At 45.9% G+C, this 15201-nt stretch overlaps 1 protein-coding gene across 1 annotated transcript; it reads right to left on the bottom strand.

Annotated features, from left to right (window-relative positions):
- Positions 1–1499: 1499 nt before the first annotated feature.
- On the bottom strand, positions 1500–14700 carry c23h12orf56 (chromosome 23 C12orf56 homolog). Its single transcript, XM_036518477.1, has 13 exons — positions 14145–14700; positions 11936–12122; positions 9973–10051; positions 5946–6348; positions 5612–5697; positions 5204–5348; positions 4993–5099; positions 4207–4296; positions 3591–3693; positions 2958–3032; positions 2653–2730; positions 1794–1972; positions 1500–1680 (listed from the first exon to the last, which is right to left on the bottom strand). The coding sequence occupies exons 1-13, from the start codon at positions 14406–14408 to the stop codon at positions 1572–1574; spliced, it is 1905 nt and encodes a 634-aa protein (XP_036374370.1). The 5' UTR covers positions 14409–14700; the 3' UTR covers positions 1500–1571.
- Positions 14701–15201: the final 501 nt, after the last annotated feature.

Below are 15201 nucleotides of genomic sequence, written 5' to 3' on the forward strand. Positions count from 1 at the left end.
CTACAGAAAAAAAGTATAGATTGTTAAGTTATTATATGTTAAATAGCAGGTTAAGTGCACAATGGAATTCACTATAAACTTTAACATGCTGTTGTACTTGAAATAATTTCCCTGACAGGTCTGGTAATGTAAGGTATATTGAATGGTAATGATCTGGTAATGTAAGGTATATTTAATATTTTATATTCTATATTCTTCACCATAAAAATGAACCTTGTTGTTTTTCATCCAGACCTGAGACAAGACCCTTTTCTAAAGAGAGGAGGCAGCCCTCTCTGTCTTTCAGACCTTCCTCTTGAATCAAGTCATCCACGTTTATCCTCCTGATGAAGACGTTCCAAGCACCCAGTAATCTACATTCACCAGACAAAGCCCAACATGAGACTTTTGCAAATTACAGTTATGGTTTGCATTATGCTATTATTCAGAACTATCCTTCAAGCTCAAGTTTAAGTGCTTGCATGTGCATATCTACATGGTGCCCTGTACTGTTAAAAGTCCTGAGTATGTAGTCATATAGCAGAAGACACCCAGAATAGTGGAACTTTAGAGGTTACTTTAGTGTTATTTTCCTGTTTTTTCCCCCAATTTTGTGTGTGTTTGTGTCTGTGTCTGTGTGCGTGTGAGTAAGTCGATGTGTGGTGATCAGATCCATGGATTCACATCAGCAACAGACAAATTTCCCAGAAACCATCAGAACACCATATTCCACTATGTGTGGATCTCTTAGATGTGGAAGGCAGGTGCAGTCGCTTTCCTCAAACTGTCAAATGTCCCTGCAGGTATAAGAGGTGTGTTTGGACCCAGGCAGGGGCAAGGCACACACATTTATAGTAAGAATCCACCGGAGACTGTCACATCCCTATGGCTCCCAATCCAATACTGATGTGTACAGGGAGCCTCACTGTGGTGGCATACTTTAAACAGACACACATCACTGATATTCCTGCTACACAGACATACACAGAGAGGGCGTCAACAGTCAAAGCCCTGTACAACCTGTGCATCTGTACATGCGTGCTTGCGTCTGTGTGTGTGAGTGAGTACACAGGTGTGCATGTGTGTACACAGTATGTGTGTGTGAATGGGTGTGTGTTTGTGTACGTGCAAGCATATGAGCGTGTGGCAAGGGCTCATAACCAAAAGGTTGCTGATTTGATTCCCAGGTGGGATGGTGGCTGTTGTACCCATGAGCAATGGTACCCATGGTACTTAACCCTAGTTGCTCCAGTAAACATCCAGCTGGACAAATGGATTACATCCAAATATTGTAAGCTACATAAGTTGCTCTGGATAAGAGCATCTGCTAAGCAAATGTAATGTGCGGTGTCTGAGTGTGTATACTGTATGCATGTGTTCATGCATCCTTGAATGTGCATGTGTGCATATGCTTTTGTGTGCATGCATGTGTGTGAATGGAGCTGTTAGTGTGTGTGTGTGTGTGTGTGTGTGTGTGCGCTCTGCACCTGTGTATGTGTGCATGTGTGTCCACCTGTGTGTGTGTGCGTGCGTGAAAATGAAAGATAAACATCTGTGGCAAACAGCAGCAACAGCAGAGCTGAGGTCAGGGTTCATCGAAGCACCATGCGCTGGAGCTGAGCAATCAGCCCCAGGGTGGACTGGCTGATGGGGTAGTGAAGAGGCAGCTTCTCCTCCGCCCACGACATCTTCACATAATACCTGCCGGCGAAGAGCACAAGACCAGCGCTCAGTGCTGCCACCAGCAGGGCACAGAGGGAAAGTATCAGAGCAGATGAGCTGCGGCTGCGTCAACAGGGGCCGGCCTCTATCACCTGAACTCCTCCCTGAACTCTGTCCTGATGTGCTGCCCCAGAGCGGCGCTGTGCTGCAGACAGGCCAGCAGAATCCTGCACTGCTGAAACAGCAGCACCGCCTGGGCCGGGTCCAGAACCAGCTGGGACCCAGACAGCACAGAGACAACCCGCCGGGCCAGGTGGCTCACAAAAGGGAGCTGTGCGGACGCAAATATAAAAATCCAATGACACAAGAGGAGATCTTTCATGCTCACTTACACATCACTGCTTAATGGAAAGACAACAGCACAACTGGACAATCATTCACACAGTTATGACCACAGATAGTATCTGCATACAATCTGTCTGCATACGGGATAGAATCTTCTAACTGCATACTAAAAGCAATTTCACCCCTGGAGCAAAGAACATTTAACAGACATACTTTTGCTTAGATCTTTCCTTCTGATTCATATTGCAGTGACTTCTTTTGTATTCACCTGAATATTGCACAGGATATACTAATGTACAATTATTATTACAACTAGTACAGGGACTCCTCACCATTTGTGAGGACTTCATTCTAGAACTTTCTGCAGATAGAACAATCTGCAAATATTGTACTGTACTGTACCAGTATTAATGGTTTATCAGCAAAGGGGATTTGTACCAAGCAAAAACACATTTGGAATATGCAATAAACAAGTGGTTAATGTGCACATACAAGACATAATACAACTAACAAGCTGTTAATAAGTGTGTTTATGTAATGAAGCACTGTGAATGGCAAGGGCCTCCTGTTTGCAGTTCAGAAGACACAGTAAGAAATGACTGTTGCACTGCCTTTGCAAAGCCACAAAATCAGATGTGTGAACAACAAGCTTATCAGACGTCTTACTATAGAGTGATGACTCTGCAGTGTCTTCAGAACCCAGCCCACAGTTAAAAAGTGCTCAAAACTTGGGTTACAGTTAGCCTGAGGGGACAAAAAGCATACAGTCACAACCCTCCCAGGAGAGGATGTGTCACAGAATTTTGATATTATCGCTACCGTTAAAAACACTTCTGAGGACTATATTTTGATTTACGTTCTCTCTACAATCACTCAGCACTCTTCATACAGAAGTGAATCTTATTTTTCCTCCGTGCACTTCAATGCTGTCCCTGTACTGATCTGGGATCAGTGCATAGGACGGCACCCACCTGCTGAGACAGCACCACCACCTCAAAGAGCAGTGCAGACGCGGCGTCCAAGTACTCGGCCAGCAGGTCCTGCAGCTGAGTCACATGACAGAGGCATTACCGCAACATTCCAGACAATTAGCACTCTCACACTCACAGACAGGAAGAGTCTCTGTGAGGGAGAAAAGAAGGTGGACTCTGAAAATAACAAAGTTGCTGTAATCTCAGTCCTGCACTTACAGTTCACCATCAGGCCGTGTTACACCGTGTTGATTTGTAACCTATAGCCCATCCCAGTTTACATGCTAGAGTCAAGACACAGCAAGAATATAAAAAAGAAAACGGGGACCCTTAACTCCCCAGAATCACCCAAGATAATGTCTGCTGTCTTTTTGTACACTTAAAAAAGTCTTGAAGTCTAGAAAATAATGCAGAAATAAAGGCTGTGAATAGACTACAGTTCAGAGGAGCCAACATGAGCCATGAATGGTACATGTTGAATCCCCATCCCTCTCCCGACCTCTGTCCCCTCCCCCAGTTTTGTATTGGGAAAGACATCTTTCAGTTAGGAAGAGAAGTCCCGTCAGACAAGGAGTCCTGTCCATAAAAGTTGATGTCATCAATATGCGCTCATTGCAGAGGATCACCACTTACCTCTGCCTGAAGGGGCTTCTGCAATGGCACCTCTGCTGGGTCTCGAGGCCAAATCTCTGGGTCACAAACCAAAGCTAGCAGCAACCTCTTAGTCAGGGCACCCCTGCACAATACAGTAAGAAACCATATTAATAAAAGGAATCTTCACAGATCCTGGCAAGCGTTGGTAAAGAACGCTGTTCTACACCAATGGCAACTTTTGCTGGGTTAAAAGAAATACAGTCACAGTCCATTATGGGCTATGGTGTCTTCTGCACTGGCCCTGATGTCATCTTTTTCTTTTCAGTTTCCAAATTTGTGGTGATTTCTGTTCTGCCACCTGATGGTTTCAAATGCAACCGAGTTAGGAAACCATTAGTAGCCTCACAGATACACCTAGGGACCTATTGAAAAATGAAGTCCACTGTATGATTTGGAAATGGTATGGTATGGTATGGTATGGAAACAAATGTATTTATAACAGCAATCGTGAGGTAAATGTCACAACAGCACTTTGTTTTGGGATATTTTAAAGTCTGACCAAATCAATATTTCTACACAACTCCTTTAAAGCTGGAGCCCTCAGTCTGGCCTCCACAATTGGTTATCACTCGCACATTGATAGGAAGGCACTCACTTATTGGCTGTCAGCATGTGTAGATGTGCTGGTTCGACCTCCATCTCCCGGAACATCAATGCCAGGGTCTCCGCCACCAGAGTGCACAGGCTGTAGACAAAGAGATTGTCCCTGTCATTGTTAATACCATACTCTGTTTCTGACCCTCAGTATCACAGCACACGCGTACTCTGTATTCAAAACAAAGATTATATGTACTCTACTGAAATTTAAATGGCAAATTGTTTAGACTGAAGCAGTACTCCAGTTTAACCACTTGAGGGTGCTCTTATGTCTTGTACCCGGTCCAGCTTCTCCCGATATAACCCCTGTGGGGCTGTGACAGACAGCAAAAATAGAGATTGTCATTAATTTCCAGTTATCTAGTTGTGTAAGAGCACGGTTACTTAAACCTTAAACCCCATACATATCTCTGTCTCCGGGTTTGCTTCACTATTTTGTAAACCCTATTCATTAAAGTATTTAAGAGTTAAAAAGTATTAAGATTACTATAATTTAAGATTTATGATTTTTAAGGTTAAGATTATTAAGATTGTTGTGCAATTAATGTATTTAAATAATTATCTAAGAACTAAAAAACTGGCCTGGATCACCCAGAGGGTAGTTAAGTCATGTAAATATTATAATAAAACATGGCATATTAATGGATAAACCTTGGATAAAATGGTTGAAAATCACATTATTTGAGAGTACATTCACTGTTTATATTTTTATTTTTATCCATTCGCTATTTTACACGAGAAGTGGTAGCTGTACTTCCACTAGTCCCTGTCCCCTGTCACTCACAGCAGTCTGTCCGTCCTGTGCGATGTGCTGTCCTCCCGTGCAGGGCGCTGAAACCTCTGCAGGGCGTCCTCCAGCGTGTCCACCAGGAAAGGGCACAGCTCGCTGGACTGGACCCACACAGACAGAGGGAATCGCAATGAGCAAGGGGGACCCTGGCTCTGAGACTCAGACGCACAGAGCGGGAGAGACGGGCTCGGGGCCTGGTCCTCACCCTCCAGAAGAGCTTCTTGACGGCGATGTCGCGGTGCGCGGCTGTGCGCAGCTCTTGCAGGAGCAGGTAGAGCGACTCCAGGCTGATGCCCCCCCGCAGCAGCTCGCCCCTCAGCTGGTGGAAGAGGCAGGAAGTCCGCTCCCAGCTGCAGGGGGACACGAGGACCAGGTCTCTCACATGCACAGAAATATATACGTACACAAATATGAATGCACGCAGAAACACTCTCACACACACAGACACACACACAGACACAAACACACACATACACTAAGCTTTGGCCAGAACTCCAGCCGCTTAGCATTCAAACCCTATCAATACTGCTCTCCGTCTGGACAGGCAAAAGCATCACGCTGTGCTTTTGGATTTGAGCAGGACTGTTGAGTTTAAGTCAGGTCGACAGAGTACCTGATGTAGCACTGTTTCTGAGCGGGGGAGAAGGAGGACAGACTGCATCTCTTCCTGTACAGCGGGTCCAGCATGAGAGTGGACCTCTGCAACAGCAACACGACAGTCAGGAGCATCACACGCAGTCCGTCTCAGACGTCAGAGAGAGAGAGGGAGAGAGAACGACAGAGAGAGAGACAGAGAAAGATATAGAGCGAGCGACAGAGAAAGAGAGAGAGACAAAGAGACAAAGAGAACCAGTGACAGAGAGAGCGATACAGAGAGAGAGGCAGAGAGAGAGGGAGACAGAGAGAAAGAGAGCAAAGCAAATGGATGCAATGTGAGATGCTCTTACAATCATGTAGCTGTTCCATGAGCTCTGCAGGTGCAGGTAGATCCGGGAGGTCAGGGACACGGCGTACAGGTGCAGCTCCGCCTCCTTCTCCTCCCCGCCCCTCTCCGCCGCCACCTGCTTCACCAGCCTGGACAGGACAGAGTCCCTTCTGCCCGGCATCAGATCCTCGCTGTTATCGCCCGGCTCGCCCGGGTCCGAGAGGGTCTGACCCGAGGCCGAGGCAGAAACGCAGGAGGGGAGCGGGGACGAGGACAATGAGGAGGGGGACGAATGGACGGGCGAGGGAGGCTGGGGTAGGGGCCGCATCAGGGGCAAACTGAGCCCCTGCAGGTTGGGGCTGGGGCAGGAAGTGGAGCGCATCTGCTTGAGCGTGCGTTCGCCCTCATCTTCCTCCCTGCTGTTCCTGTGACGACAGCACAACATTCATTCCCTCAGTGTCAAATACAGCAACGTAACAGAAGGTAACCACTTACACGGCAATTCTTTCCAAATCAATTTGCTATTTCACGACCCATTTGTGGAGAAAAGGAGAACAACCTTTTTCGAGCACAACGACCTACATTTTGGTGCACTGCTGTCTGAAGAGGAAAAATGAATGGTGTGTGGTATACTCACCGGTAATTGAACTGTTTTTTTGTATAATTGTCTGTGGAAAAATACATTAAGTATTACACTGATATCATGATCCCAGTGGCAATTACCTTCACTTCACAGCTTTGCCACTTGAGACTCTGTGTCCCTAATTGCACAGCCTTACAAGGATGTGCTTAGCAAGAGTTCAATCGTTCCCAGCAGACAGGATGAACATTATACAAAATGCCCAATTCACACCTCAGGTCCTGTGTGATGTTATTAACCCAGTGTGGATAACATCAGTGGGGGCCACACTACACAGCATGTCCTTCTATTGAGAGAGAATCCTCAACTGACACACTGTCTCAGTCTGCTCCTTTCACTTCCCACACAACACACACACACACCCACACACACACACACACACACACACATGCACACGCACATTCACATCTCAGACGAACAGCATGTTTTAATTGGGTGTTTATTACTGTGTGGTTTCCGCCTTGTCTCATACCCTAGCAACCGTTTGATAGCAACAGATTGCTCCCTCTCGCCTATGTCACGTTGAGACCTATTACCCCTTTAACCCCCTCCCATTTAACTCACAGCTGACACTTGAGAAATGACAACAACAAGTACAACAAAGAACAGTTTAATTCGCCTGCTCAAATTAATATGTTGCACGGACCTTTCATTTTGTATACTGGACTGCCTGAACTTGAGTGGTCAAAGTAGGTGAGATGATTTTTTTGGGAGCAGCCTCATAGCCTCTTTTCAGAAGCCTCACTGACAATATGATGTTTAAATGACCTTGAATGGTTGTGTTTGCAGACCCCATTTTCATGCAGAGCCAAACCCTCCAGGCTAAGTTGCAAGCCACAGTGGGGAGCAATGGATCTACACCGGACCTCTCTACAAAGTATTGGGTTAAAAGAGGCCACAGAAACTATATGCGTGTGTGTGTATGTGTGTGTGTGTGTGTGTGTGTGTGTTCTTGTGTGTGTGTTCTCTCCTGTCCGATCCACATTAAAGAGTCATGAGAAACCTGACTAGCCTCCTCTCCATACTGGGCCAAGAGCATCTCATGTTGCAGCCTGACATTTCAACATGAAAGAAACGCTCTCCTCCAACCAAAGCATCATGGGACAGCCTTTTTACCTCAGTTACTAACAAAAGGACTTGAGTGGGCACACCTACGCGCAACTGCCGAGCTCTGCTCTGATCTCCCAGGGGCAGAATGCCAGATATAACCACTTTCTTTTCACCGCACCTTTTATTAGCTTTCTATCTTTGAATATATGCTGATCATACCTATCTGACTGTATAATGCGAAATCACCTTCAAAGTCCCGCTTCACTGCTCCCATTCCCAGGCCTCTTCACACCCCCACCTCCACTTCCTCTCTGCAGCCAGCCCACCTCCACTCCCCCAGGCTGCAGTCCGCCTCCACTCCTCCAGCCCACATTACTTTACATTATCATACCGTCATTTACCAGACGCTCTGATCCAAAGTGACTTACATAGGTTACACTTTTTGCATGTTATCCATTTATACAGCTGGATATTTACTGAGGCAATTGTGGGTTCAGTACCTGGCCCGAGGGTACAACAGCAATTCCCAAATGGGGAGTTACGAGCCCTGCTTCTTACCGCTATGCTATATTGCCCCCTAACAGTCTCCCTTGACATCCCTGAACCTCCAGTCCTCCTCCGCACCTCCTACCCGCCCCCCCGGGCTCAGGAATGCTCTTTAGGAGCGAGAGAGACAGACCAGTGAAGACAGCTGCGAGCCCAGTAAAACAAACGTCTTGAAAAGAGTCATTGTCTCCACCCCAGTATGGGAGAGCAGAGAGAAAGGGAGACAGACAGAGCAGAGAAACAGACAGGGGAGGGGGGGGCAAAAAAAGAGAGAAAGAAAGAAAGAGAAAGGGGAGGCAGAGGTAGGTCGCTTAATAGATGGCAGAAGCTTTTTTTTTTTCATATTTTTAGCAATTTTCTGCTTATGCTCCATACGTACAAGCATTACATCTCAAACAATGGGCACCATGGCAACAATGCCATACACAACAAATAATAAGAGGAATGGAAAAAAGTATACCAAATTACTACTTCAGTACGTTTTTTTATTTATAAATCTAACTAAAATTACAGCAAACAAAACCTGGCCTCACATCAAAAGACAGAGATAAATAGGTTAAATGTACTCTGAAAGATATCACCATCTTACTTCAAACCATTATCACAAATCACATTTTACAAACATTTTTCTGTGAGGGTCTAAGACCCCGGCATCAGTTACTAGCTGGTTTTATATTGTTTGCTTAAAGCTGTGACGAAGATCATTTCCCTGAGCTCCTAGGCAACTACGGTAACACTCAAAGGACTTCAAACTGTGAGACAGACGTCTACACTACATCAACCACAAGCTCTGGGAGAAGCCAGCTCGCAGGGCTTCAGATCACAGGATGGCACGCCCATGATTCCAAGAAGGCTTTTCATCTAAATATATTGCCACCCGCTTACACAAATACATTCCAAATGATGCAGGCGTTACCAATGGACGGGACGCCGCGCGAGTTGCAATAGAAAAAGCACAGGTGTCTCGGTCTGGTTTATTGCCCAGTTTTATTGTAAGCCATAAACATCACCCTACTTGCAGCAGGGGACATGCACAAGAGGATGAAAACATTTACATTTCCTTAAAATGAAGAAGCAATATTAAAACCTGGCTGGCAGTATCTACTGAATGTGTGAACCTAACCATCCAAATTGCATATATCACCCACAGAGCTTTTCTGTCATGACCAATGTTCAGACTACAGAGCATCAAGTATCCTTTTTCTGAGAGGATGGCAGTGGTGATGCTGCCACAGGGCAACTGTGCTTCCTGTCCCCTGAGCAGCCTGGGATACACAGATAAGAGTCTCAGAATGGGATGCTAAATGCAGGGAGTCACGATATCATCACTGGGCTTTCTGCACGTACACATAATTATTTAGGGGTGGGGGGGTCGTTTAGCAGGCTGTTAAAGATGCCTTATTCAGAAACCACCACCTAGGCCCACATGGGCTGGAGAAAATTCGGGAAGATTCTGACCCATCTACCCATCACTGACTACAGATCCTAAGCTGAGGTCTGGTTCCCAAGGTGACGGATTTGTGATTGGCTGGACGGACCTGGTGTAGGCCTTGGGTCAAAGAGGGTGGGTATGAAAGCATAGCGGAGAGAATAAAGCTTCATGAAGCTCAAAATGGACGCAATGACTGTGTGTCATCGTGGCTAAACAGACTTGAACAAATTGCATTGATCTACAATGTTGAACAAAGTATTTTGATTGACAATGATTGACAGTACATGGTAGATCCTCTGATTATAGGGTTCATGTTGCCCCCACTGAACCGTCACCAGCAGGAAGCACTTCCTCGTCTGGAAATTTCACACTGCATTTTACCTCAGAGAAGAGGAGGTGGCTCTCCATCGGACCGACTCAGAGGGGTCTGACCGTGTGGACAGGAGAACACTGCCGAGACCTGAAGGGAGAGTGAAGGAGAGAGAGAGAGAGAGAGAAAGAGGGAGAGAGAGGGAGAGAGAGAGAGGGGGGGGGGGGGGGGGGGAGAGAGTGAGAGAGAGAGAGTGAGGGAGAGAGAGAGAAGGGGCAACAGAGAGAGGGAATTAAGAGAGAAAAGAGGTTAATGAATACCTTTTTGAGCACCTTTTATGCTATCATGATTTGGACATATGTTTGAATCTATAAAGTGTATTTCATATATTGCTGACATCAAAGAGAGAGACGGAGAGAGAGAGAGAGAGACAGATGAGGAGTCAGAAAATGTGAGGGAAACTGTTGACCTTTGAGCCACCTTTATCTTAATAATAAAATTTTACAAAAAATTTACAAAAACAAAATCAAGAAATAAAAAATTGAAGTCTATGAGACATTGGGAAGGAAAGAGAGAAACAGCTGCTGGAAAGGGCTGGAGTGTGAGTTCATTATGCTTTGGAGAGACCGCTAAGTTAAAGTCACGGACACTGCCGCCAGCTCTGTTTGCTGCTACGCTTCGCTGCCTCGCCTTCGGGTCTGTTATCTCCTGTGGAGCTCTTTGTGCTTGTTTGCCAACGTGGCCTCAGAGAGACCAGAGGCGGGAAAGTTCTGAGGATTACTCTCCCCCCTCCTCTCCCCCCCGAGCCTGCCTGTGGTTTCCCGTCCCGAATAGCAAGCGCTCGCGTGTCCTCGCCCTTGTGCCCTTGCGCTGAGAGGGACGTGTCGCGGCTTTACCGCCGCCCTCGACCTGGATAAGCAGCTTTCGGACACCGGTGGCGCTGGTGCATGTGAATCTTGGCGCTGTCATCTCCTCGCTGATCACGCATGAGCTCACACAGGTGAGCCAGGTGGAGGAGGGCCTCAGGTCAGCAAGGGCCAAGAGAGAAATGAACAGCGCTGAGAGCGTGTGGCTGTGGCCATGGTGTTTCTAGGGCCCGCTCTCGGGAACCGATGTACAACAACCTCAGTGGAAACAGAGACATCTGCCGCTGTATCCTAAATGTGACTTCCTGGACGATGCACGGATGTTAGAGTCGATGGACCGAAGGCATTCGCATTTGCGTGCCTTCATCCGCAGTGGCCCGATGACACCTTCCCTGCCAAGAAAATGCGCGGCAATGTGACTTAACAGATGTCCCCGACCGGCGGAATTTGGAAGCGAGGCCGCAGAGGGATTACAGCAGCTTATGACACAGGAGAGGTGATAAGCGCCTGCTCTGAGCTCGACGGTCACGGCCTGCCTGACACACACTCCTAGACAGCAGCTCCCAATAGCGCCTCACTGCAGATGGGGGTCCTCCAAGACAGCAGGGGGCAAACTGGTCCAAGCACTAATTAATTGGAGAAGGTGCCTCCTAAGAATCATTCAGTCCGTTCAGCTATTACGGCTCTAAATTAGATAAATGCTGCTGTATTCCTGAACTGTGTTTTTGTTGCTGGTGCTGATAAGCTACATTCTGGAGTTCAGCCTGGAGGCTGAAACCCAGTTATGCAGTAGCACCTATCAGCCCACAGATGCTTAGGTTATGCACATGTAGGTTACAGCAGGTGTCTTGAAAGTGATGGTTTGACTTCTCTAAATATCAAGAGGCAGGCTCATGCACAAAGGTGGATCAGGTCAATCATTTACAGTATCACCTACTTCACAGTTACATTCTTATCCAGAGCAGAGCAACTTACATCAGATACAGTTTTTTTTTTGCAATATTATTTATTTACACAGCTGGATATTTACTGCAGCATTTGAGGGTTAAGCACCTGGCCCAAGAAAACAGCAGCAGTGCCCTAGCAGGGAATCGAACCAGCAATCGTTTGGCTATGAGTCCTGCTCCTTAACCATTATGCTACACTGCCACCATCTACATGACCTCACCTTTAAGAGATGGAGAGGCGCTCCTGGTGTTGCGACGGGAAGGGGACGAGGGCGGGTGTGGCCTGGCTGTCTCGCCTCTGGCCCCCGCACCTCTTTTCCCAGCATGCTTTGGGGAGGCGTAGACAACGCGAATATGCTGCGAGTGTTCCCGTTCACGGCCGCTGAGAAAATCTGGTAAATCGTTGACCTATTTGAAACAAAACAGACGAGCCTAATTAGACACGGTAAGCATCAGTAACATCTGTAATGTTTAGAAATTATCATGAATGCTTCAGCATCTTTGGCTTTGGACACCTCTGATGAGCAGTGTCGGGACAGTGACAGACATACTTCCTTTGAAGTAAGCACAGTTCTGGGACACAGCTGTTCCTGGTGTTTTTCTGGCTGGCTATCAATTAGAAACATACTGGCCGTACTAGAAACTGCCACATATCCCTGTCCGTGGCTGACTGATCTTTTTTTCTATGGGTGAACACATGGCTATTGAATAAAATTTTGTATCACTGTCTTTCTTTGATTTGTTTAAAGGGAAGCAGTGAGGAAGATCACAAAGAGAGAAATGAAGGCACAAATAATCAGCCAGGGGGTGTTTTAAAAAAAACAAGGCTGCTTGGTCAAAAAAGCCAAATAATTGATCCATTTAAGATGGATCTATGAAGATATGAAGAATATGGTTGAAATTACCAAAAATCAGAGTACACATCAATGCTCAGTGACCAGGCATACACCCCAACAGGTGCCATCACAAACAAAGCCATGATCATCACTGTGCTTACAGACTTGCTTCTGTCAATGAATTTCTTGGTTGTTACTTTTTCCTCCATTTTACATCTGCTAAAGACAGTGTATCTGAAGTAACTGAAGACCAAATCTACCTGGAAGCATGAGCCATTTTGTCCTTAACTTTGCATATCATTAAGAGTTCCAGCATTAAGAAATCAACCCAAAATATTTTCTGGTGACAACAGTCAAACATTTGCCCATTTTTTATTCCAGATCAGGGACAAACCACATTGCAGTTAGACTGAATACAGCCACAACCTGTCTTGTCTGGCAGTGATACGGAATCCACCAGATGCACTCTCCAGACATGACTCAGCCACCAGCTGCAGTTTTCCTACATTATTTACAGAAACATTGACAGGGTATTCAGAGTTATAATATAATATAATATAATACAGTGATGAGGAGCCAGGCCTGCTTGAGTTGGTCCAAATGCTTTGATTTGTTGCTGTTGAATTATTTTAAGATGTAGACCTGTGAATATGAGCTTCCCCTGAAGTCCTTGCTACAGTCACAGTTGTCATGGTTTGAGCTTATGAAATCTGCGGGGAAAGCTTAACAAATCTTCCATCCCTTAATCAGTTTAATTGAGCTTACCGTTGGTAAGGGAACGGAGGAGCCAGACCGATTAGGGCTTTCCTCCTTCCATTGCTATCATTAGCCTGACCTCTCTGCCGGCCACGGTCACAGGGCTTGTGCAACCTTCACAGACTGAAAGAAGTTCAGGGACACATTGCCTGTGGGCATAGAGCCATTTCAGCTCCATCCACCTTTGGCCTGAATGACAGGTGTGAATCACTCCCATTTCTCTTATTTCTGATAGTGAGGACACTGAAAAGGCTATCATTCCTCACCCACTGTCAGTGCTAGACACATAAATGAAATACAGCGCACGTACATCACTCAGAAATATCCATTCCAGTGTATATCATGGTCACAACAATGCACTGCAATATTTTATTATATTATTTAATATTTATATTATTTAATATCCCTGTCTGTCTGATGCTTGGTCTTGTAAGAATCTCTGCATTTGTGGCCATGACACAAAGAGCCCTAGCTGCATGTCTTGCAGATGTGAAGGTGTGTCGCAAAGGTTTAACAATGAAAACGGGTATGAGATGCTCTCGGATATATTGCCGGTGGTATTCCTGGGGCTGGCAGGGATTTGGGTATTTCCACATCACCTGCGTCTCCTCCAAGTGACCTAGCCCAAGGTGTCCAGGTGGCATGCCACTCATCTGGTCCACAGTCTATTCTTTTGATCTAGAGCAACCTTGCATTCTAAAAATAAAACTTGTGTGTCTAATGTCTGTCACTCAAGATGAAGTGGTTAATGGTAACAAGGTAATAAGCAATGTGCTCTTCCAGTTCTGATAAGTTATTATGAAAATAAAATATACTTCTTTCTGTAGCCGTTGCTTACCAGTTCGATGTCAAGGACGTCCCTGAAACTGACTGCCTCTTGAATGGTCCGCGGCGGGTACTCCACCAGGTAGACGGAATCGTCGCTCAAGACAACGTACATGAACACCTTGTTGACCGTCTCCGAGATGACAACGCACGGCTCGTAAGCTCGGATCCGCTCGTAGACGCATCTCTCCGTATTCCTCCTAAGGAAACTGTCCAGCTTACTATTCCGTCTGCACAGCAAACCGTCCGTGTCGGTCCTGGCCATGAAAATTGGCATGCAACGAATACACTTGTCGCTGTCATCAGATTGCGAGAGAAAGGGAAAAATACCGGTTGCGTCCGAGTAACTATCTACTTTCAAATTTATCACACGTTTTGAGTTGGCTTGTTAGAAACAGAATGCGAAAATAGTAACTGAGGATGCATTTTAGAAATAAAGGATTGCTTGGCTTGATTAATTATTTGGAGAGGACGCTCTTTCTCGCGACGGTGGACCGTGCGTCTCCGTTTAATCTAGAGGTGCATTGACTGACGCGCAGACTACTCTCCGATTGGCTCAAACCCTCCCTTCTAACGTGAGGGATAACTCCAGACAGAGTAGTCCTGGTCCACCCTTTGACTACTCACCCTGCCTAAATTCCGCTCTGAAACTCAACACTTCAGCATAAAGTATCATCAGAAATAATATTTCCACGCCCGTTTGTTGAATCCTCAAGGGGAATATGAATGCACATGTTCACAGATTTAAACTACATTAATAAACCAAACAAGGCAAATATATGAATGTGACTTTAATAACGGAGAAACATATATGGATTGTCTTTTACAATACATACACAAGCAAAGGGAATTCAGATGTAACAGAACACATCCGAATATCAAAATGGTTTCACAGCAAATGGGTTGTATTGATTGAAAGTCTAGAATGCATGATTATAATGCGTCCATTGTATTAATTGTATGAAAAATGAGGGCGTGCTCGTCTCGGAGTCCAGAGACCTATACTGTAGTTGGCTGGTACAAAGAGCTATTGAGACCGACAGAACAGGAAGCTTTGCAACTGGAACTGG

The sequence above is a fragment of the Megalops cyprinoides genome, chromosome 23, assembly GCF_013368585.1.
Source record: "Megalops cyprinoides isolate fMegCyp1 chromosome 23, fMegCyp1.pri, whole genome shotgun sequence".
NCBI classification, from domain to species: Eukaryota; Metazoa; Chordata; class Actinopteri; order Elopiformes; family Megalopidae; genus Megalops; species Megalops cyprinoides.

Bases quoted from the DNA above. Each gene is read 5' to 3' on its own strand.
- c23h12orf56 (XM_036518477.1), bottom strand. From the start codon at position 14,408: ATGCCAATTTTCATGGCCAGGACCGACACGGACGGTTTGCTGTGCAGA. The intron at 4,297-4,992 runs GTGAGTGACAGG...CTTTGTCTACAG, and splicing joins CACAGGACGGACAGACTGCT to CCTGTGCACTCTGGTGGCGG. The intron at 2,731-2,957 runs GTGGGTGCCGTC...TTGTCCCCTCAG, and splicing joins TGGTGGTGCTGTCTCAGCAG to GCTAACTGTAACCCAAGTTT.